General features: G+C 44.7%; 1 protein-coding gene across 4 annotated transcripts in view; it reads left to right on the top strand.

The window, feature by feature from the left end:
• Nucleotides 1–25,621, top strand: part of RBBP5 (RB binding protein 5, histone lysine methyltransferase complex subunit) — a 148,569-nt gene that overhangs the window by 35,100 nt on the left and 87,848 nt on the right. For all 4 annotated transcript variants that reach the window (XM_077481288.1, XM_077481289.1, XM_077481290.1 and 1 more), the window contains exons 8-10: nucleotides 2,571–2,724; nucleotides 3,104–3,175; nucleotides 24,004–24,121. In XM_077481288.1, coding sequence (XP_077337414.1) covers nucleotides 2,571–2,724; nucleotides 3,104–3,175; nucleotides 24,004–24,121 — 344 coding nt within the window. The remainder of the gene's footprint in view (nucleotides 1–2,570; nucleotides 2,725–3,103; nucleotides 3,176–24,003; nucleotides 24,122–25,621) is intronic.

The raw sequence follows: 25,621 nt of genomic DNA, 5'->3' as shown, positions 1-25,621 counted from the left end.
ATGGGACACACTGGCTGCAATTGGCTACACTGGCTGCAATTGGCTACACTGGCTGCAATTGGCTACACTGGCTACACTGGCTGCAATGGGGCACACTGGCTGCAATTGGCTGCAATGGGGCACACTGGCTGCAATGGGGCACACTGGCTGCAATGGGGCACACTGGCTGCAATGGGGCACACTGGCTGCAATTGGGCACACTGGCTGCAATTGGGCACACTGGCTGCAATGGGGCACACTGGCTGCAATTGGGCACACTGGCTGCAATGGGGGATGCCTCCTGTACCGTGTCCTCTGTCTCTGACCATCTCCTGTACCGTGTCCCCAGTCTCTGACCATCTCCTGTACCGTGTCCCCAGTCTCTGACCATCTCCTGTACCGTGTCCCCAGTCTCTGACCATCTCCTGTACCGTGTCCCCAGTCTCTGACCATCTCCTGTACCGTGTCCCCAGTCTCTGACCATCTCCTGTACCGTGTCCCCAGTCTCTGACCATCTCCTGTACCGTGTCCCCAGTCTCTGACCATCTCCTGTACCGTGTCCCCAGTCTCTGACCATCTCCTGTACCGTGTCCCCAGTCTCTGACCATCTCCTGTACCGTGTCCCCAGTCTCTGACCATCTCCTGTACCGTGTCCCCAGTCTCTGACCATCTCCTGTACCGTGTCCCCAGTCTCTGACCATCTCCTGTACCGTGTCCCCAGTCTCTGACCATCTCCTGTACCGTGTCCCCAGTCTCTGACCATCTCCTGTACCGTGTCCCCAGTCTCTGACCATCTCCTGTACCGTGTCCCCAGTCTCTGACCATCTCCTGTACCGTGTCCCCAGTCTCTGACCATCTCCTGTACCGTGTCCCCAGTCTCTGACCATCTCCTGTACCGTGTCCCCAGTCTCTGACCATCTCCTGTACCGTGTCCCCAGTCTCTGACCATCTCCTGTACCGTGTCCCCAGTCTCTGGCCATCTCCTGTACCGTGTCCCCAGTCTCTGGCCATCTCCTGTACCGTGTCCCCAGTCTCTGGCCATCTCCTGTACCGTGTCCCCAGTCTCTGGCCATCTCCTGTACCGTGTCCCCAGTCTCTGACCATCTCCTGTACCGTGTCCCCAGTCTCTGACCATCTCCTGTACCGTGTCCCCAGTCTCTGACCATCTCCTGTACCGTGTCCCCAGTCTCTGACCATCTCCTGTACCGTGTCCCCAGTCTCTGACCATCTCCTGTACCGTGTCCCCAGTCTCTGACCATCTCCTGTACCGTGTCCCCAGTCTCTGACCATCTCCTGTACCGTGTCCCCAGTCTCTGACCATCTCCTGTACCGTGTCCCCAGTCTCTGACCATCTCCTGTACCGTGTCCCCAGTCTCTGACCATCTCCTGTACCGTGTCCCCAGTCTCTGACCATCTCCTGTACCGTGTCCCCAGTCTCTGACCACCTCCTGTACCGTGTCCCCAGTCTCTGACCACCTCCTGTACCGTGCCCCCAGTCTCTGACCACCTCCTGTACCGTGCCCCCAGTCTCTGACCATCTCCTGTACCGTGCCCCCAGTCTCTGACCACCTCCTGTACCGTGTCCCCAGTCTCTGACCATCTCCTGTACCGTGTCCCCAGTCTCTGACCACCTCCTGTACCGTGTCCCCAGTCTCTGACCACCTCCTGTACCGTGTCCCCAGTCTCTGACCACCTCCTGTACCGTGTCCCCAGTCTCTGACCACCTCCTGTACCGTGTCCCCAGTCTCTGACCACCTCCTCTACCGTGTCCCCAGTCTCTGACCACCTCCTCTACCGTGTCCCCAGTCTCTGACCACCTCCTGTATAAAAATATTTTTTAAAAACAGTCATTTTCGGTATCGGTGCTGTTTCAGTATCGGCTTCGGTTTTCGGCCTAGTGTATTTTTCATTTTCGGTATCGGTTTCGGCACCAAAAAACCCATTCGGTGCATCCCTACTATCTATTCACTGAATAGGTACAAGTTAGGTGGGTTAATGCATTGACATGGGGGAATTTATGAGCCATGACACTATAAACTGCAGCCCCAACATGTAAGCTCGTCATTACAAGGTAAGATAAGACAAACACAATGGGAAATATAACTACACTAATGCCTAGTTAAATAAACAAAAGTGTACAATGCTTTTTACTCCCATTTAAACATCCATGCCAATCTAAGAATTTGTGTTCCAGGGTGACACATGATTTCACTTTAGAACCAGCAGCATTATCACCCTGTTACAGAAAGTGGAAAAATAACTGATCTGTAAGGCCAACAGGTAATAAAACTGTTACAGGGAAACGAAAATCCTGTGTTAATGCTAGTGACAAGCTATGTCCTATGTCATTTGGTTTTGCCCAGAATTCAATTTTAAATCGGTGCAAGGCAGGTATCCACCAACATTTCCAAAAAAAGTTCTAGTTGCAATCATATATATATTAACTTTTGTGGTAGTTCTCTTTTTTTTAGGTTCATATTTACAGTGACTACACCTTTGCTTTGTGGCCAGTTGAACGTTTAGTTTTTGCTTTTAAGCCTTAGTAGCTATCAGCAAAAATAAGTAAAACTTAATTGTGTCTCCTTTTACAGAACTCCTTGGAAGAAATGCTGCTTCTCTGGAGATGGAGAGTATATCGTAGCAGGCTCTGCCCGACAACATGCTCTGTACATTTGGGAAAAGAGCATTGGAAATCTGGTGAAAATCCTGCATGGAACTCGTGGTGAACTACTGCTAGATGTTGCTGTATGTTGTACACCTATATGGGTTTCTTAAAGTGGCACTATTGTACAAAACACTTTTACCTATATTTATATGTGTTTGTGTATAGGAAGAGAATGAGAGCAAGAAAGAAAGATTTGAGGAGGTGGAGACAGAGGTTGGAGAGGGAACAGAGTTGGAGTGGCACTATGTGTTGCCCTCTCCATTTTTGAGAGGTGATGATGCACCCCCTTCACTAGAATAGCAAAGTTTTTGGTTATTCTCATACTGGTGGTTGGTACACAGTTAATGCTAATGGGTTATGTGGTTGTGAATAGACATAAGCCTTTGACCTTTGCAAACAACGTATCGTTCTTTATTGCATCTAGCATTTCTAAACTTTTTGTTTTTTGTTTTTTTCAAGTGGCATCCTGTTCGACCAATAATCGCATCTATTTCCAGTGGAGTGGTTTCTATATGGGCTCAAAATCAAGTAGTAAGTGTTGTTTTGTAAATATAAAATTGTCTTTTTTAATTGATCTTTACAAAAAAATATTAAATGGGGTTCATTGCCCATTATCCTGTTATTGTGTACGTCTGCTTTTGTGCAGGAAGTTAGCTATTACTAAAGTGATATTAAAGGCTTTCTTTCGTCTTTGTTATTTTAGGAAGGAAAAAAAAAACATGTCATACTCACCTGCTCTGTGCAGTGGTTTTGCCCAGAGCACCCAAGCAGGCTCATTCCAGAGCCACATCTCCGTGAGTCCATTTACACACAGAGCCCCGCCCCCTCTCTGTCCTCATTCGCTCACTGGCTTTGATTGACAATAGCGGGAGCCAATGGCTCCCACCTGTGTCTTGGATAATGAGGATGCTGACGGAAGGTTTTTTAACCTTAATACATAGAATGCACGAGGGTAAAAAACCTTGAGCCTGTGGAACCACTTCAATTATAGATCAATTGTTTTACATTCAACACATTTTTATTGAGTTTAAAGTGTTTCCCTGCAAAGGTAAAGCATAATGGGCTACTATGCATTGCATATTAGCCCATTATATGTCACTTACCTGCCAGAGGAGCCAGCGATGTCACTGATGTCCCCTCTTCCACAAAATGTCCATCTTCCTTCCGGGTATCGTGACTCTGGCGATGTGATTGGCCGGAGCCACGATGATGTCACTCCTGCGCATGCACCTCAGACAGCGGTGTCTGTCTTTTACAAATATCTCCTAAACCGTGTAGGTTGAGGCAAAATTTCTTGCACCTACAGGTAAGCCTTAATCTGGGCTTACCTGTAGGTCAAAGTGGTCTGTAAGGGTTTACAACCACTTTAAGCCGTAAGACTAACAAAAGAAGAGGAAGAATATAACAGCTGCCATTGGTAAATAATGCAGTACATATTCAGTATAGTGATATGCAGAAAAAGAAAGGTAAGGGTTACATTAACATGCATGTAACAGTCCTGTATGTTGTGACAATTCGGCAACGAGAGTGTAGCTAGTGTGAGAAGGCCTTTATGGTGTACAGAAGAAAACTTGGCCTTAGAAATTGAACCAAGAGAAGCAAAGTTGCTTAATGGAAGATAGATGCCCTTGTGAGGCCGCAAACATACGTTTGTAAGAGCCATGAGCATACAACAAAGAGATTACTTTGGTTACAGTGACTGAATCAGATGTTTTTCCATTGGCGGGTAATGGTCAACCTTGCTGCCAAAAGAATATGGATTGTGATACATCACTGTTGCAAGGAAATTTTATTGATGCCAATACCTAAAAAAGCAAATTCTGGTGTTGGGTTTATGGATATTTTAGTGACATCATGCTTGAAGGAATGTGAACACTTCTGACCAAAAGGTAGATAACTTGTTGCATTCCCATAAAATGTGGAGTAGCTTACCTGGTTTTCCACAATTCCTCCAACTTGAGGGAGAGGAAGGGTTAAATGTGTGAGTCTGGGATGGAGTAATACACCAGCGAAGGGTGAATTTAAAAACAAGTTTCCAAAGATTTGAGGAATGAGTTGCTTGGAAGCTAGAAGTCAGTCTAGCTGGCCTATGTCCCTTTCCTACTTCAGCATCGGAGGTAGATTGCTAAAGGAGGTTTTATCTTGTAATTATAGAATAGAGTAATGCCTTTTACAGTTAGTGGTCTGTTGAGCGATATTTTCACGCTGATTTGTGCATGGGGATTGCGTAACAAGCAGTGGGTCATTTGGAAGGTTTTTGGAAGTGAGAATGTTTGTTTTTTTGCAAGGTTGGGAATGGTTTGAGTAGGCTCTCAGTATATAGGTCGGACACCTGCAGTATACCAGAGACTTGCCAGGAGTGTGTGAATAAGCAGGGGATAAGCAGGTAGAATACTGAAATAGGTGTTGGTGTCTTGTGCATCTTATCATTATTTTTTATTTTATTTTAATTATTTTTTTTTTTATAAAAAAGCTTTTATTATGTCAAAAGCAAAAAGCACTTATATGTATATATAAAGTTCATACAAAGAACATAAACGATTGTACATCTACATGGAATATGTATTAGAACTTTATAATGTTATATACATGCTCAGTATGACTTCCATATTGCCTTTTGTAGTAACTTCAAAAAAAGGGGGAAAAAAAATAAAAGCAAGAGCACAAAAAAAAAAAAATGAAAAACATTTTAACCTGACCGTGACATTATGTATGCCTTTTATCCCTGTATATGACTCTATAACTGGATACCTTCTACCACTAAGGTTACTGCGTCCCACCACAATGTGTGTCAATCATAGCATGCATCTTTTAATCTGTACACACTTCAGCTCTGGGCTGTCAACATTGTAGTAGCCTGTTAAGGACCAGCTGTGGAGGAGCTACTTCTGGGGTGCCTAACCAACATTGCCATATTTTCTCAAACTTCTTTGGTGATTTTCTATGGTAATAGGTATTTTTTTCACAAATAAGAATGTTATTAACCGCCTGGATCCACTGTTTGCTCGTTGGAATCTGGGTAGACAGCCAGTACCTTGCTATAAGCTTTCTTGCCAAATAGAGCAATCTAATAAGAGCTATGTATATAGGAGGGGGGTACAGGTCCTCCTTCAGACCTCCAAGCAAGCACACCAGTGGATCCGTAGTCAGCTGAACCTGATAGATGGAATTGATGGTCGTGACAACAATATTCCAATAGCTAAGAAGTGTGGGACATTTCCACAGCATGTGTATGAGGTCTCCTTGATGAACCTGACACTTAGGACATATGGGCATGTCTCTGCTTCCCCAGTGGTGCAGTTGTAGCGGTGATCTATAAACCTTGTGCATCTTATCTTTAATGGGTGTATGTGAGATGAGATGGTTAAAGGCTATGACCATAGTAGGGGATAAGGCTCTATAATTTGATTTAAGCTTGGGTTTGCTAAGAATCCAAGCCCTTAGGTCCTGACCAGGGATCTGCAGAGACTCAATATCTCTTCTTAGGCTAAAGGCGATGAACGATCTGCTGATTTTCTGATCGTTTAGTATGCTGCTTTTGACAGCTAATTATGAATTTTTGGCAGGCAAAAACTGGATGTGCAGGCTTGAAAATTTTTGTCTGATGTGACCACAATGTCTGATTTTTCTTTTCATTAGTACAGTTTTCTGACAAAAAAAATAAAAAATCTGAAGAGCAAGACTAGGCATGCTCAGAAATGAAAGAATACATACAAAACAATTCAACACATTACATAATTTCTGACTATAAATTCTGTTAGAAAATTTTCTGATGGAGAGTACTCTCTTCACTTCGATTTGAGACTAGCATCAAATAAAAAACTGACCAAAATTCATCCAATAATCTGACCATCTGTACAAGGCTTTAGAGTCCTGGGCCAAACCAATTTTTAAGCTGTGTTAAAAAAGACAAAATAGTAGTCTTTGCAGCCTATGAACCCTGTCCCCGCTACCAATCTTTGTTTTACTTAGGACTGCTCGGGCACTCCTAGCTTTCGAGTTTTGCCAGACAAACCTATTCAGCTTTATGTGAAGGGAAGAAAAAAGGGACATAGGCAGTGGTACAGGGAGGAATCTACAGAGATAGTAGAGTAATTGCGGCAGTTTGAGCATCCTTAATGCAGGGCTTGACAAATTTTCTTTGAATCCAGGAGCCAGTTAAAAAAGTTAGGAGCCAGTTTTTTTTTTTTTTTTTTTTTAGAATGGTATGGATTGTCAGCTCCCAAGGTAAGGCCAGTAATTTTCACCCCCTAACCCTAACTCACAACGGAGCACCCAGTCAATAACTCCAATGTAACACTGTTACATCATGGTTATGGGCTGACCAGAAAGAGTAATGCTGGCAACAGATGGAACTGGTTGGCTCTGGCAGGTGCCACTGGTTGACTTAGGCAGGTGGCACTGGATTGGAACAGGCAGATGACACTGGTTTGGGACTGACCTATGACACTGGTTGCCACTGGCAGGTGTCACTGGTTGGCACGTGGAACTGACAGAATGCACCAGGTGCCATTGATTGGCACTGGCTGGCGCTGATTGGCAGTGGCATTGGTTGGCACTGGCAGGTGGCACTGGTTGGCACTGGCAGGCATTGGCATGTGGCACTGGTTTGAACCTGGCAAGTGGCACTGATTGGCAGCACTGGCAGGTGGCATTGGTTGGCGCTGGCATGTGGCACTGAGTGGCATTGGCAGGTGGCACTGGCTTGGAACTGGCAGGTGGCACTGGTTGGTGATAGATGGCACTGGCAGGCTGCACTAATTGGCGGTGGCACTGGCAGGTGGCACTGATTGGTGGCACTGGTTGGTGGTGGCATATTGCACTGATTGGCAGGTTTCACACTGAGCACTCAGTAACTATGTGAAACTGACAAGTAACAGAAAGGAGAAGGGAGCTGTCAGAATTGTGCTTAATATCGGGGGTGGGCGGGACCCGGCCAGGGTGGGTGGGACCCGGCCGCTATCAAACGCAGCCAATGATTGGGCTGCTTAAGAAAAGGGGCGGGCCACATACAAGTAGCGGTCCGCCCAGATCCCATTAGCTGGTGTTTAATAGCACCCCCGACATCAAGCTTAAATCTGACAGATCATCCTCTTTCCTCTCTGTTACTTGTCAGTTTCACACACTCAGCAGCTCTGGCTAGCATCAAGTGCCGCGCTGAGTGTGGAGAAGGGAGGAGGACGGTGGTCAATGTTAATGCACTGCATGTCTGGGGCATTGGGCATTTATAGTGAGTGGGCTGGTGGCAGTCTTGGCGCCAGGGTGAGATTTTTGGTCGCCATGGCGACCTGGTGCCAGGGGTTTGTCGAGCCCTACCTTAATGAATCATGAAAGGGAGAGTTTAGAGATACCCCCTAGATCGTTCAAAAATGGGGTAAAATTTGCTTGGTAAAGAGATGTCACTGTTTTAGTCAACTTAAATCCTAAGTAGGTTATTGAGTCCTTGGTCCATACATATGGGTAAGCCTTGCTTAGCTTGGCTTGTTGTTGTACTGATAACCCAGGAGGTAGGATGAAGGACTTGGGGGGCATTAACCTTGTAGTAAGACACATAACTGAATTCATCGAGAGTTCTACTTACCGAAGCTAGAGAGAAACTGAGGTTGGTCAACATAAGGATAATGTCGTCTGTGAAAAAATTTATTTTAGGCTCTTTATTGCCCATCGTGAGACCCTCCAATATTTGCTTGGGACCTGATTCTCTCAGCTAGGGGCTCCATAATTAGGTTTAAAATTAAAGGGGCAACACTAGTCCCCTTTCTTGTGCCATTAGTAATGCCAAAGTGTATAGATGGCATGGATGAGCAATATACTTGGGCAGAGGGGCACGAATATAAAGCCATAATTGCCGAAAGAATGCGGACTTGAAAACCAAATTTGCGTAGCATCTGGTCTAGGTACGACCATTAGACTCTGTTGAATGCCTTCTCTGTATCCAAAGACAGAAGCAGAGAAGGCATGTCTTGGCTTTCAGCGTAGTGAATGATATTAACCTCCCTGGCGGTATGATTATTTCGGATTTTAGGCGCTAAAAGCGGTACAATTATTTTGCATGGAAGTTTGGCGTTTTTTATTGTAGTCCTGTAATTCTTAGGAATAACTCACTTAAATCCAAACCAGAGTCTAGCAGACATCCCGGATATGATAAAGTTTGAAAAATTAAATCATAAATTATAATAAAATAACTATAAATAATTATACCAAATAATAATATAATAATAATAAAAATTATTCAATAATGTAATCAAATCAAAAACACTGAAATTTGCTCAGTTGCAGAATTGTCATAACTTTTCAGTATTTGATGACGGATCTCCCCACAAATCGATATCGCTCAATTCTGCGAGTGATTCTAATTTATTGTCGCTGTTTTCTAGCTGGTCTAAAATCATTTTTGATGTAAAGGGACAGTTTTGGTTGCTATGGACAATCTCCAGTTTCCAGGCATAAAGAACAGTTTTTATAATCTAAAACTGCATGCAGGACACTGGGCAGACCACTAGGGACAAAGGGGATGTGAAATAATTACATACAGTAATGTAATCTGTAAGTATACTGTATGTATACTGTGTTTTTCCCTTTCTGAATTTGGCGCCGATCTCCATCCCCGTGCGTCGCAATGCTCACAGGGAACGGAGCTCGGCTCCATGATGAATCGAGCGGAGGACGAGCCACTCCTACAGTGGGGGGGGGGGGGCATCGCTGAATCCCAGGGAGAAGGTAAGTAACCTCCTCCTGCATACAGCGATGCGGTCCCGAGTCTGGCTCGGGGTTACCGCTTTTGGTGTAAAACTTCCACCCCGAGCCAGACTCTGGAATACCGCCAGGGAGGTTAATCATCCCGCATCATTGGATTTGATTGACAGCAGCGGGAGCCAATGGCTGCGCTGCTATCAATATATCCAATGAGGACACGAGACACCAGCTAGAGCTGGTGTGCCTGTCCCTGGTCAGCGAAGGATCAGGGTCAGGTAAGTAAAATGGGGGCTTGAGGGGGCTGCAGCACCACAGGAGGTTTTACAACCCCTTTAAGCATTTCTGGAGGAAACGAGGCAGAGGAAGCAGCAGCATTGAATATTTGGGCTATGTGGTTTACAAGGATAGGTGTGTTTTTTGAGAAAAAAAAAAAAAAGGATTTTATTGCCATAAAATGTAACATACATTGTTCAACAAACTATTCATTCCAGAATAAGATTAAGGAATAAATGGGCTAAGTGTTCTTACATACAGCAGCATGACATTCAATAAATATAATTAATTCCAGATAGGCCTCTACACCTTTCACCTATACAAATCGGGTACAGTTATCGGTTGCTATGAAAGGATACAGTTCTCTCTTAACACATTACCATATTAGTGGTTAAAGAAGCAATCTGTCCAATACTAATTCTAGCGGGGATTATCCTGGGTTATTCAACCAAGGAGCCTACAGCAGGTGAAATTTACCTGGTCGACCCTGGTGTTGAAATATATACTTTTCTAATCTTAAAGTGGCTCCCATCTGAGATATCCAATCCTGTAACTTAGGAGGATCAATTGCCTTCCAATGTTGCAGAATAAGCTTATGGGCTTGGAAAATGGCTCTACCAATTGCTTTTTTTTGGATTGTCTTCAATTGGGAGATCATCAAGGATACATTGGGGTCCTGTGGGACATTGACCAGGAATATTTAATTGATGGTTGAGAGAACTCCCTTCCATTATAGGTGTAGTTTTGGGCATCTCCACAATAGATGCATGAGGTCCCCATGATCACCAGAACACCTTGTACAGTCAACGCTATCACCTATGCCCATTCTGTGCAGCCTGGCAGGTGTGAGGTGGACCCTCAACGCAATGTATAACTCTGACAGTCGTGCTGCATTAGGCGAGAACTCCTGAATTGCCTGTAGTACCTTCTGCCACTGGTCCTCCTCGGAAGTGCCCACGTCTCTCTTCCATGGGGATATCACCTTAGTAGGAAAGCCATTTAAAAATATTGATAGTAACATAGCGTATCACCTGGATATGAAACCCTTCAAATGGGACACCTCAATCATATAATGGAAGACAGGGGCAGGGCATTGTGTCCATAAATTATTTCCTGCTTGTGCCTGAACCGCACCGCGGTAACTGTAAATAAAGGTACATTGGGGCAATCCAAATTTGCCTTGCAAAGGGGAGCAGTCTGCCATTAGAAGAAATATGAACTAGATGTGTTGCGCCATGCGATTTCCATCATTATGCACAAGTCAGAAGAAGCAACTCCCCATAGTATTTGTTGTTCCATATAGGGCTATGCCCTGTAAAGTCATTAATATCCTATAACTGACGGGCTTTATTCCAAACTTTTTGGATTAGCGCATACGGGGGAAGAGTTTGTTTGACTTGACAAAGGATAGAGCCTCAAGCCCTGCAGCCACACTGTGTGAACCCATGGTATGCTGTAAAAGGGCTATAGTTGGATCCTCACATCCTCCTCCTGTACTAGACCCACTAGCTATAGCCCGGGCAATATGTTGTAGCTGGGTGGCCAGGTAGTCGAGCCATGCATTGGGAATTGACAGTCCCCTCGCCTCCTTAGGTTTGTTGTTCCAATCTAATCCTCAGGGGTTTATTAAGCCAGAGAAAGGCCCAAAATAGGGAGTTAACCCTGAATATTTTAAGTGGGATTACCATGTGTTATGCAGAACGTACAGACGTTGTGGCATGAAAATCAACTTGGTGAGTTTTACTCTGCCTACCAATGCCATTTTTAGTTTGGACCATATTTTAGTTTTATCTCTGATCCGGCCTAATAATGGGGAAAGATTAAGGGATACGTGTTCACAAGGCTGTGGAGTGACCCAAACTCCCAAGTATTTCAATTTTGGTGACACCGGGATTTCATGAAGTGTAGTGCCTGCGTAGTAGCAGAGTCCTACTTCGTGATTGCGGATTTGCTCCAATTGATCACAAGTCCCGAGTGACCCAAATTGCTTAATAACTGACGTGGCTTCTCCCAATAACAACATAGCATCGTCCACGTAGAGCATACGTTTTTCATGTATCTGGCCGTATTTAAGGCCAGTTATTACAGGGTTGGAAAGAATTAGGACAGCCATAGGCTCTATGGCAATGGCAAAGAGTAAGGGCAGCCCTGTCAAGTCCCTCTATGTAATGTGAAAGGGACAGATACATGCCCTGCTTCTCTAATTGCTACTTAGGGGGAACTATAGAGCAGTTGGACCCAGGAGATGAACACTGGATCAAACCCAAACTTGGCCAGTGCAGCCTAAAGTTATTGCCACTCGATGCTGTCGGATGCTTTGTGGACATTTAATGACAGCAACGCCCTATCTCCCAAGTTGTCCGCCTGGGATTGTATGTTAAGGAATAGTTGGCATAGATTAATGGCCATGGACCTTTCCAGTATAAAGCCAGACTTGTCTGGGTGTATAATGGAAGAAATGACCTTATTGAGTCTCGGGCCAGTACCTATTGTAAGGATTTTTATGTCATTCTGTAGGAGTGTGATCGGCCTGTATGAGCCCGGGTCCAGTAGGTCCTTCCCTGGTTTGAGCAATAAAACTATGCTGGTCTGTGTCATGGTGTCTGGGAGGTGCAGGGGAGTCCCTAGCTAGTTGAGGGTCTTAAGCAGTTGTGGTATTATGATATCCCCATATTGTTTGTAAACCTCAATCAGAATGCCGTCATCCCTGGGTGCCTTAGCGTTGGGAAAGGAGTTAGTTGCTGTTTGCATCTCCTCAATGGTGATGGGGGCAAACTGTTTTGGGACTCAGTTAAGCACGGTAGCTCAATCCCTTGTAAGGATTCCTGTACCTCCCTTGGTGAATGTGTCTGCTTGGATTGATAGAGATCTGAGTAGAATTAGAATAGAAGAGGATAGCTGTTGTGAGTGTACTATTCTTGCCATTTTATTGAAAAACCATTTCCTATCTGCTTTGGAAGCATCTAATTCATTAACTACATCCTGAGCTACTATCCAGGCCTCCCGGACATCCTCGCCCGAATTGGCAATGTGTACACTGCTTCCAAGCGTCTTACCAGCCGGTCAGCTTGCTCCCCATGGGCAAAGGTGTTTTGTTTGATAGTGTTCACTTCTGATAGAAATAGTGCCCTTAGGAATGCTTTGAAAGCATCCCAAGCGGCATTCAGATCAGAATATTCTGTGTGTCTCTGCCAGTAGACTTATTTCATTTGCAATTTTGGTATGGGTGGGAAAGAGATTCAGCCAAAAGCCATTAAGTTTCTTTGGTGCTCTCGACAGATTATATGCTGGCCTAACAGTCAGGCGCACTATTAAAGGGGAGTGATCTTAGATGCTTCTATTTAGGTGCTGCACCTCCTCAATATGTTCGGAGGCAGATGTTGTGCATAGGCATATATAAGTTCTAGACAGAGATATTGTTCTACCTTCATTTTTCCAGAACCCTGTTCTATGGAAGAAATGTCACTTCATTCTTATGATGTCGTGAGAGCAGTGTACTTAAAGGCTACTGCTTAGATTCGGAAAATGGATCTTTTGTTCGTGTTGCCTGAAGGTCCTAAAAGAGGACAGGCAGCATCGAAATCTACTATTTCTAAATGGATTCGACTAGTAACCGTTCAAGCTTATGGTTTAAAGAGGTAGTTCTACTCTCTCTAATCAAAGCGCACTCCTCTAGGGCTGTTAGTGCTTCGTGGGCAGTGCATCACTAAGCCTCCATGGCTCAATTCTGCAAGGCCACAACTTCAATCCATAAATTTACCAGATTCTATCTGGTGGATGTAAAAAGACATGAGTATGTCGCCTTTGGGTGCAGTGTACTGTAGGTAGCAGTATAAATACTCTGATCTCATGGTGCCCTACTTTTGGTTGTGTCTCCCTCCCTTGGCATTGCTCTGGGACATCCCACATAGTAATTACTATGGCTCTGTGTACCGTGATGTACGATTAAAGAAAACAGGATTTTTATAACAGCTTGCCTGTAAAATCCTTTTCTTTAAAGTACATCATGGGACACAGTGGTCCCGCCCCGCTTTCTAGTATACACGTGCATTGCTTTACTACAAATCTTAAGATACTCCCAGTAGTGGGAGGGGTTATATAGGGAGGCAACTTCCTGTTTAGGGTGTGCCAGTGTCAAGTACCTGAAGGTGGACTACAACCCACATAGTAATTACTTAGGTAAGCTGTTATAAAAATCCTATTTTTTTGGCCACAACATAAACGCTACATTTGGAGAGGAGTCAACAAGGCCTATGATGAAAGGTACACCATTCCTACTGTGAAACACGGCGTTGATGTTTTAGGGATGTGTGAGCTACAAAGGCGAATTCGGTCAAAATGGATGGCAAGATGAATGCAGTATGTTATCAAAAAATACTGGAGGAACATTTGCATTCATCAGCCAGGAAACTGTGCATGGGATGTTCTTGGAAATTCCAATATGACCATGATCCAAAACACAAGGTCAAGTCATCCTGTCATTGTCTACAGCTAAAGTGAAGGTTCTGGAGTGGTTATCTCAGTCTCATGACCTCAATATCATTGAGCCACTTTGGGGAGATCTCAAACGTGTAGTTCATGCAAGACAGCCCAAGAATTTACAGGAACTGGAGGTTTTTTGCCAAGAGGAATGGGCACCTTTACCATCTGAGAAGATAAACCTCATCCACAAATATCACAAAAGACTTCAACTTGTCATTGATGTTAAAGGGGGCAATACATGGTATTAAGAGCTGGGGTATGTAAACTTTTTTTGATCGGGGTCATTTTGGGTAGTTTCTGTTCCCATTATATTTTAAAAAGAATAAACAGTTGACTGATAATAAATGGCTTCAGGCAAACACTAACATAATTACATAGTTAGGTTGAAAAAAGACACAAGTCCATCCAGTTCAACCACAAAAAAAAAAAATAGATCATACAATTCCATATACCCAATTCTATACCCACAGTTGATCCAGAGGAAGGCAAAAAACCACAGCAGAGCAGGATCCAATTTTCTACAGCAGGGGAAAAAATTCCTTCTTGATCCCCCGAGATGCAATCGGATTTTCCCCGGATCAACTTTACCTATAAATGTTAGTAACCAGTTATATTATGTACACTTAGGAAATAATCCAGGCCCTTCTTAAAGCAATCCACTGAGCAGGCCAGAACCACTTCTGCAGGGAGTCTATTCCACATTTTCACAGCTCTTACTGTGAAGAAACCTTTCGGTATTTGGAGATGAAATCTCTTTTCCTCTAGACGTAAAGAGTGCCCCCTTGTCCTCTTTGTTGACTTTAAAGTGAATAACTCGACACCAAGTTCGCTATATGGACCCCTTATATATTTGTACATGTTGATCATATCCCCCCTTAATCTCCTCTTATGAAGAGTGAATAAATTCAGCTCCTCTAATCTTTCCTCATAGCTGAGTTCCTCCATGCATCTTATCAGTTTGGTTGCCCTTCTCTGCACTTTCTCCAGTTCCCCGATATCCTTTTTGAGAACTGGTGCCCAAAACTGAACTGCATATTCCAGATGAGGTCTTACTAATGATTTGAACAGGGGCAAAATGATATCTCTCTCTCTGGAGTCCATACCTCTCTTAATACAGGAAAGGACTTTGCTCGCTTTGGAAACCGCAGCTTGGCATTGCATGCTATTATTGAGCTTATGATCTACCAAAACCCCCAGATCCTTCTCCATTATGGATTCCCCCAGTTGTACTCCCCCTAAAATGTATTATGCATGCATATTCTTAGCCCCCAAGTGCATAACTTTACATTTCTCAACATTAACCACTTTCAGACCGGACCATTTTGCTGGTCAATGACCAGAGGTCTTTTTACAATTTGGCACTGCACTGCTTTAACTGGTAATTGCGCGGTCATGCAATGTTGTACCCAAACAAAATTTGCGTCCTTTTTTTCCCACAAATAGAGCTTTCTTTTAAAGGTATTTGACTGACTCTGCGATTTTAATTTTTTGCGATATAAACGTAAAAAGACTGCAAATTTTGAAAAAAAATGATATTTTCTACTTTTTGTTATTAGAAAAATCCAATAAACTCAATTTGTCATACATTTAGGCCAAAATGTATTCAGCCACATGTCTTTGGTAAAAAAAAGTCAATAACTGTATATTTATTGGTTTGCGCAAAAGTTGTCACATCTACAAACTAAGGTACGTTTTCTGGAATTTATGCAGCTTTTAGTTTATGACTGCCTATCTCATTTCTTGAGGTGCTAAAATGGCAGGGCAGTACAAAACCCCTCCAAATTACCCCATTTTGGAAAGTAGATACCCTAAGGAAATTGATAAGAGGCATGTTGAGCCCATTGAATATTTTCGGGGATACCACATATGTGGGACTTTTTGGGAGCCTAGCCGCGTACGGGGCCCCGAAAACCAAGCACCGCCTCCTCACTACCTATTACAGTTTTGAAGGCCATAAAATGCCAAGATGGCACAACCCCCCCCCCCCAAATGACCCCATTTTGGAAAGTAGACACCCCTATATTTAGGGGTACACTAGTGAGACTCACAGGTAAAAAAGCACCTAGGCTGTCAGCGACTGTATCAAAACGCTACAAGAAAAACTGTTAGCGATCGCAGGGATCAGGCCTGACTCTGCAAACGCTGCAGTTATGTGTGTTGTGTTTTGTAAGTGACAGTGATCGATCGATACTGCACTTGGGTGGGTTGGGCTGGTCTGGGCTTGGCGGAGGGGCTAAACGCAGGTGCTAGCAGGTATCTGGGCTGATCCCGCTAACAATGCGTTTTGGGAAACCTAAACTGCTGGCGACGCTAATATAGATCTGATCAGATACTATATTACTAAGAGAGGGGTATGCTTTGTGCGTGGGTGTTAGCGGTACTGGCACTAACCTGATGCTGCCTGGAGCGACGCAGACCTTATCTGACCCTCAAACCTATATCACCCGCCGGGTGATCAGGGGGTTAAACCTTTATTAGGTAATAAATGGCGGGTGCCCTGAAACTATAAAAAAATAACTAACCAACCAGCGTCACCTGTAACAAGTTATATGGTGATCACTGGTGAAAGGGTTAACTAGGGGGCAATCAGGGGGCTTTATGCGGTAGTATATGGGGGTCCCTGGCTATAATACCTACCTGCCTAACTAGCGTCACCTGTGACACTAATACAGCGATCAGAAAAACGATCGCTTATTAGGCTGGGTTCACACTGGAGCGATGCGGGAACGCCACGAATCCGCGGCGGGTTCCCGCATCGCATGCCTCCCGGCGGCAGTTCACACTGCCCTATGCGAACTGCTGGGAGTGTCATTGAAATGTTAATGACACCCCCAGATCAGTTCGCATATCGCAGTGCGATCTGCAAACTCTGATCGCATGGTGTGAACACCCATGCGATCCGATTCTGCTGCAGACCAAAAAAAAGGGTCCCATGCGAATTTGCGGCGGGTGCGACGCAAATTCAGCCATACTAGCTGTATGGCTGAACTCGAATCGCACAGAGATCGGATGTGATTTGCACTGCAGTGCGGTGCGAATCACATCTGTTCTCAGAAACCGCTGCAATGTGAACCCAGCCTTAGTGACACTGGCGACGGGGGGTGATCACGGGGTTAAACCTTTATTGGGGGGGTTAGGGGGGTACCTTTAGAACTAAAGGGGGCTAACCCTAACTGCCCTAACAGTTATTACAGTCACAAATGACACCAATGCAAAAAAAATAAAAATGCAATTGGTGTCACTGTGACTGGGGGGGCAGGGGTGATTGGGGGGTGAAGGGGGGGGGGGTGAGAGTGTGCCTGGCATGTTCTACTGTGTAGTGTCGTGTTGGTGCAACTCACCGATCCTCTCTCCTCTGTGCCGGAACGAAAAATACCGACACGGAGGAGAGATTACATCACTTCCTCTGCCTGTGTTTACATTACAGGAGAGGAAGTGATGTCTCGCCTCACTTCCATTCCTCAGGAGCGATCGCGAGGGGGTGGCCATGAACGAATGGCCGCCCCCTCATCCCGGATCACTCCTGAACGGATACCGACCGCCGCTGGCACCGGGGGGGGGCGGGCCCCCCACCCGCGGGAAGGCAGGGACGTACAGGTACGCCCATATGCCTGCCCGTGCCATTCTGTCGACGTACATCGTCGTGCGGCGGTCGGCAAGTGGTTAAACCTCATCTGCCAAATAGTCGCCCAATTAGACAGAGCATTGAGGTCGGCTTGTAAATTGGTGACATCCTGTAAGGACGTTATTGCACTGCATAGCTTGGTGTCATCTGCAAAGATGGAAATGTTACTTTTGATCGCCCAATATCATTTATAAAGATATTAAAAAGTAAGGGTCCCAACACTGAACCTTGGGGTACACCACTGATAACCTTAGACCATTCAGAGTAAGAATCATTAACCACTTGTCTCTGAATTCTGTCTTTTAGCCAGTTTTCTATCCATTTACAAACTGATATTTACAAACCTGCCGTGTATGTGGAACTGTATCGAACGCTTTTGCAAAATCCAAGTATACCACGTCCACTGCCACCCCTCTGTCCAAGGTTTTACTTGCCTCCTCATAAATAGAAATCCGGTCTGTCTGACAACTTCTATCTTTCATGAATCCATGCTGTCTGTTGCTTAAAATATTTTTTTCCTGCAAGAACCCATCTATGTGATCTTTTATTAATCTCTCCAGTATCTTCCCAACTATAGAAGTTAAACTAACAGGTCTGTAGTTAGTTGGTAAAGACTTTTGTTCCCTTTTAAATATAGGTACCACATTGGCCCTGCGCCAATCCAGTGGTACTATCCCTGTCATTAATGAGTCCCTAAAAATTAGATACAATGGCTTTGAAATTACAGAGCTCAATTCTTTTAGGATCTGTGGGTGGATGCCATCAGGTCCTGGTGCTTTATACACCTTTATTCTGCCCAAATATTTCTGGATCATATGACTTTTGAACCATTGTGGATTTGGGGCTGTTTCACTACCACCCCCATTATGGACATGAGCTCCCCCATGCTCCTTTCATATTGCACTTACATGTTACATGAGATCAATCATATTAAAAACAAAAGCTGGCAGGCAAAATAAGGAGCCAGTCCTCCCCTCGAATAGTGCGGCGATGTCACTGAGTGTCCTTCCAGACGCTTTTCGTCATTGATGACGTTTTCAATGGGGATCGGGCAACGCAGTGATGCACCACCATATATAGAGCCAGACCTCGTTCTGAGATGTGAGAATCGGGCTAAAGCCGTAATTTTAGTTATGGGCATTGGATACCTAATCCCCGTTTATAGACCGCACGGAAAGAACCACAGCTTAAAGGGACCTATTCCTACATTTTCTATGAAACAGCTTAAAAAAAAAAAAAAGGACCTTGAAGGCCTTCGGTTGTGAAAAAAAACAAATAAAATATTCCACAACTACCTCTGCTTTTAAAACTTATACCTAACATACTCATGTAAGTGCAATATGGCATTTTTTTTATTAACCACTTGGCGCCCACACTACGTCTATTGATGTCATGGGCTTTGTGGCCGTATATCTAAATGATGCCTGAGGCCACAGACATCATTCAGATATCAGCGTTTTCAGCCGGCGATTCCCTGAACCATAAGAACGATCATAGCGGCTGTTCCGCTGCTTGATTGTTCTTACGGGCGGCGGGAGGGGTGCTTGTGCATGTACCGACTCACCGCTTCCATCGGTGAGTCGGTCACAGGATCCGCCGGCCCCTAGAAGTTACCATAGAGATTTCCGGCGGACCAGATCGTCCTCGGACTCTCTATGATCGTTCTGAGGCCGGGCGGGATGTTATGACGTCACGCCCGGCCTCTGCATTCAATTTAATGGCGACGTTTTGGCTTGGAAGCCAAGATTGTTTTTTATTTTATTTTTTATTTTAGGCTTCCCAGCCTAGAGCTGAGATATAGGTCTTATTGACCCCGCTGCCTGCTGGGAAACGCACGGATCCCAGAGACAGCGGGGACCATCCTTATTGCGTAGCGCGACTCGCGCATGAGTAGTAGGGAACCGGGAAATGAAGCTGAAAGGCTCCACTTCCTGATTCCCATACCCAAGATGGCGGCGACAGCACCCGAGAGACGATCGAGAGATCGGCTTCGGGTGCCGACATCGCGGGCGGCGCTGGGCAGGTAAGTGTCACTATTTTAAAATTCAGCAGCTGCAGTATTTTGAATTTTTATATACAACCAATATTTTTTATTAATAAATAACTGTTGCACACTGGCGCAGATCCATATATGTTGTCCCATTAGCCATATGCTTAGCCTGCACCTGAAATTCCAAAACTGAGGATAGTCTTTCATCAACATATCTACCTGGAGTGGTGATCCCTTCACCCTTTTCTGAGGGGGTGATCAGAACTGGACGGAATACTCCAGATGTAGTCGAAGCAGGGTTTTATAAAGTGGCAGGATTATCATTATATCCCTGGAGTAAAATCCCTTTTTAACCGGTTCCCGACCGGCGCCCACCGATGTACGTCGGCAGAATGGCACGGGCAGGCATATTGGCATACAGGTACGTCCAATCTTCAATGCTGCCCTGCCATCGCGAGCGTGCCGCCGATGTAAACAGCATTTCCCCATTCTGCCTAGCAACTAGTGACGCTGATCTCTGCTCCATGTGATTGGAGCAGAGATCAGTGTTTACTAAATGAAAGCTCAGCCCCCCACAGTTAGTAACACACCCCTAGGAACAATTAAACCCTACACTGCCACCCACTGGTTAACCCCTTCACTACCGGTGTCATTTACACAGGAATCACTGCATTTATATAGCAGTGATTACTGTATAAATGACAATGGTCCCAAAAATATGTCAAAAATGTCCGAAACAATGTCGCAGTCACAAAAAAAAATCGCTGATCGCCGTCAAAAATTATAATAAAAATTATTAATAAAAATGCGATAAAATTATCCCCATTTTGTAAATGCTATAACTTTTGCGCAAGCTAATCAATAATCGCTTATTGCGATTTTTTTTTTTTTTTTTTTTTTTTTTTTTTTTTACCAAAAATACGTAGAAGAATGCGTATCGGCCTAAACTGAGGGAAAAAAATGTTTTTTTATATATTTTTGGGGGATATTTATTATAACAAAAAGTAAAACATAATGCGTTTTTTTTCAAAATTGTCAATCTATTTTTGTTTATAGCGCAAAAAATAAAAACCACAGGGGTGATCAAATACCACCAAAAGAAAACTCTATTTGTGGGAAAAAAAGGACGTCAATTTTGTTTGGGAGCCACGTCGCACGACCGCGCAATTGTCAGTTAAAGCGACGCAGTGCCGAATCGCAAAAAGTGGTCTGGTCTTTGACCAGCAAAATGGTCCGGTCTGTAAGTGGTTAATGCATGCTAGTATTCTGCTGGCTTTGGTAGCTGCAGCTTGATACTGTATGCTATTATGCAGTCTGTCTTCTACTAGGACCCCTAGATCCTTCTCCATGCTGGCATGCCCTAGGGGTTCTCCCCCCCCCCCAAATGAGTAACTTGCGATTTATATTGTTACCCCACAAGTGCGTTACCAATTTTGGTACTAATCCTGTCAGTATGTTGTCCATAAAGATTCGGAAAATCGGTCTGGCTATAACCTGACTGAGTTCTTTAAGAACTCTCGGGTTTATAAGCCATCTTGTCCTGGTTATTTATCTTCAACTTCTCTAATCCTTTACAGACTCTGGCCTCTGTTAGCCACAAGGGTAGATCCTGTGGTGTGTTAATAACAATACAGTCGTGGTTGTTATTCCCATCCTTGTGTGAAGACTCAGGAGAAGAAAGCATTTAGTACAGCTGCCTTCTCCTTGTCATCTGTAACCATCTTTCCATTCTCGTCCTTTTATGGGGCCTATGTGTTCCGACCTCACCTTTTTTACTGCTGTTAATATATTTAAAACCTTTCTTGGGATTATTTTTACTCTCCTCCGCTATGTCTCTCTCATATAGGTGTGTTTTTTTTTTTGTCGCCCTGATTGCGTTCTTACACTTCTTATTGCGTTCTTTGTAGTGTTGGACACCCCCCCTCGTACTTTATAAAGGCTGTTTTTATGTTCCTAAAGCACTCCCATTTTTCCTCTGTTTTCGATGCTTCAAGGATTTGTCCCCACTTACTATCCTGTAGTATTGAGCACAGTTTTTAGAAAAGTTGGCTCTGTTGAAATTTACTGTTCTTATACTCCTCTTGTGCATCCCTTTCCAATGTTTTATGGTGAATGTAATAATCTTGTGGTCGCTAGTTCCCAAGTTGTCTCATATTTCCACATCTGCAATCAGATCTGTATCATTTGTAATTAATAAATCTAGAAATGCGTTATTTCTAGTTGGGGAATCCATCAATTGGGACGTGAAGTTGTCCTGTAAGACATTTAATAAATGGTGGGCCTTTAATGAGTGGACTGTCTCTTCCACCCAGTCAATGTCAGGATAGTTGTAAACCACTTTTTTAAGAACTTGTACCTGTAGGTAAGACTAGAATAAGGCTTACCTATAGGTACTGTAAATATCTCCTAAATGTGCGCCGTTTAGGAGATATTTACACCTTAGTGCACTGGTTTCATCTGCGCATGCGCTGTGAAGAAACGACCCTCCATTCCGTTTCTTCACTAGCAAGTGCCGTGACTGACGGCTCCCATGTGCATGCACCCGAAGGAAGAGGGGGCGAAAATGGATGTGCTCACCAGCAGGGACAGCGCAGGCTTCGTTTGCAGGTAAATGCCACATAATGGACTAGTTTGCAAAGCATACTAGCCCATTATGCTTATGCTTTTACTTTGCAGGGTTTTGCACGGAACAAAAGAGGAAGTAAAACCCATTAGGGTTTACTTCCTCTTTAAAGTCCCCCATTACGATGACCTTTTCCTGCGCCTCTGCCATTTCTAATTGTGAAAGGAGATCCAACTCCACCTCTTCCTTCAGATTGGGGAGCCTGTATCATAGCCCAACTAGTAATGTCCCGCTTATTTGTACCCTTTTGAGTTCCACCCATACGGATTCCATACCGTTTGGCGCTCAAGGTCTTTGTGGCAGATTACCCTGTGGGCACCTTCTAATAATAAGGTGCCCTACCACCAATACCTGCCTAACCTTGCTTGTACCCCTACCCCCCTTCTTACTGTAGCAGCAATTTCCCTGACAGCTAGGGGAGGGTGCCTGCTCCAGCAATGCCACCCCTGAGCTGATATCCCCAACATCATGCAACTTGGCATATTTGTTGGGGTGTACCAACTCGGACAAAATGTACCATTTTGAGAAACAATTTAAGGTAATTTTGATGGTAGCAACATTAGTTGGAACCCGGCCAAAAATAGCTGGCAAAGTACAACTCCAATTCCAAAAACGTTGGGTCAAGGCCACATTTACCACAATGCAGCATCCCCTCTTTTTTTTAACAACTGTGGATGATTAGCTAGAGAGTTCTCAGAGATGTAATCCAGCCATGTGCAGGGTTAAGGGCTTCCTGCCCATCTTTATTTGGTCAACAAATACAGCAACAGACAAGGATTCCCACACAGGGGTAGAAAACATAGTTTCAAAGCATAAGTCCATCAAACAAAATGTTAGCCTCCTGGCTAATAAATTGACCTCACTTAGTCTGCTTCAGTCCTGCAGGCATGTTCCCTCACAGCCTGCCTGCCTCCTATCTCTGCATCACTGCTCTTCCACTCTCACAGCCAGTGTTCTGTCAGCCTCAATGTTGGAGATGCATCAGGGAGCAGAAAGATTACATCATCTCTCACCTCCCCGCATCACCACTCTCTTGCCTTCACTCGGAACCCACCACTGCACAGAGGCCTGCCTCTGTGCTAAATGGACCAGTGCTGCCACCAATGCAGTGACAATTCACATCTGGTGGGAGGCAGCGTGGCAAGTGTCATTCCGCATCTGGTGGCAGGCAACCTGGCAAATGATGTGGCAAGTGACATTCTGCATCTGGTGACAGGCAACATGGTAGGTGACGTGGCAAGTGACACGCTCAGGGCCCACACTGATTCTGCACTATGGCAAGTTTAACTATTTAATTTATTACTACAATGTAATAATAGAAATAATGCGCTTCAATCACCCTGACACCATATCAAGCACTAACACCAGCCATTGCACTGAGAAATTGTCCAGAAAAAAATCGCTTGGAAAGCCCCCCTCCCCTCCCGACCAACCCCCAGTCCTTGGCACAGTTTTCTTTTGCCTCAGTTTTTTCACAGATGAACCTCTGCCCATCTTTACTTCTGAGACTTCTATTTTCTTTTGTGAATGAAGTATGGGTTTATGAGAATTTTAAATCATTGTATTCTGTTTTTATTTAGCTTTTACACAGTGTCTCACCTTTTCTAGGAATTGGGATTGCATTTTTTTTCTCCTGTATGTAACCTTTACACTTATGTTTCTTTCTGTAGGAAAACTGGAGTGCATTTGCTCCCGACTTCAAGGAGCTAGATGAAAATGTGGAGTATGAGGAACGTGAGTCGGAGTTTGATATAGAAGATGAAGATAAGAGTGAACCTGAACAAACAGGTAGAAGAAAATGCAGTATAAACTTTGAACTTCTAGTGGACTTGCTATTATTAGTAATGATAATGATCTATTGCAGACATTCTCCATTTTATTGCAGTTCACAGAAAGGAATTGCATGCCACGGCAATACACACAACCGCACAACACACCGTGATGTGAATGAAGCGTTACTGCGTGCACGTCAAAAAAGTAACCCAAAAAAGAGAACTGTGGATGTTCTGATGTGTGCATAATGCTGCTGGTTGACTGCAGCCAAACTGAGAGCAGCCCACACACTAAACTGCTGCAGTATAAATGTGTCCTTTAAGTGATTGTAACATCTCGTGTTTGTTATTTTAATAGAAAAAAAAATATATATATATATATATTGTACTTGCCTGCTCTGTGCAGTGGTTTTGCACAGAGCAGCCCAGATCCTCCTCTTCTCGGGTCCCTGGCTGGAGCTCCGGGCCCCTCACTCCTGTTGAGTGCCCCCACAGCAAGCAGCTTGCTATGAGGGCACCCAAGCCGAAATGTAGCTCAGTGTATCTATTCAGACATGGAGCCATGGTTTGGCCCCACTCCCTCTCTCTCCTCATTTGGCTAACTGGGTTTGATTGAGAGCAGCGGGAGCCATTGGCACCGCTGCTGTGTCTCAGCCAATCAGGAAGAGAGTCCTCGATGGCCAAGGCGTTAGTGGACATCACTAGATAGACATGGGCTCAGGTAAGTATGAGGGGGGGCTGCTGCACACAGAAGGCTTTTTATATTAAAACGGGGTTCCACCCTAAAGTGGAACTTCCGCTCATCAGAACCCCCCCCCCCCCCCTCCGGTGTCACAGTTGGCACCTTTCAGGGGGCAGTGGGGGTGCAGATACCTGTCTAAGACTCCTGTGGGAGTCTATGCCTCTTCCTGTCCCGGCGCGCTGTCTGCTGGGACACACACGGGTCCCAGAGACAGCGAGGACCAGTCCTATTGTGCTGTGCGACTCGCGCATGCGCAGTACGGAACCCGGGAAGTGAAGCTGCAATGCTTCACTTCCTGATTCCCTCACCTAGAATGGCGGCGGCAGCATCCGAGAGCCCAGTGATCGATCGGCCTTGGCTGCCGACATCGCTGGATCCTGGGACAGGTGAGTGTCCATTTATTAAAAGTCAGCAGCTGCAGTATTTAAAAAAAAAAACATTAGTAAAAAGAAAAGATTCAAAGGACTACCATTATCCAAAAGTAATAATTACTGTCCCAGTCAACAATTTAACCACTTAACAACCGGCCCATAGCCGAATGACGGCTACAGAGCGGTTGTTTAACTCTAGGAGGCCGTCATATGACGTCCTCCCAGAATTCCGCTCTCGCGCACCCCCTGGGGCGCACACTCGAGAGCATCCGTGACCGCTGGGTCCTGTGGATCACGGATCACGGTAAACGGCCGTTCATCGTGGCCGTTTAACACGTGATCGCTCTGTCAAATGACGGAGTGATCACTTGTAAACAAACCGGCGTCATGTTATGACGCTGGT

This window comes from Lithobates pipiens, unplaced genomic scaffold, assembly GCF_037356315.1.
Source record: "Lithobates pipiens isolate NorthernLeopardFrog02 unplaced genomic scaffold, aLitPip1_a1.2 Scaffold_16, whole genome shotgun sequence".
NCBI classification, from domain to species: Eukaryota; Metazoa; Chordata; class Amphibia; order Anura; family Ranidae; genus Lithobates; species Lithobates pipiens.
This window is presented reverse-complemented; position numbering and strand designations above follow the sequence as displayed.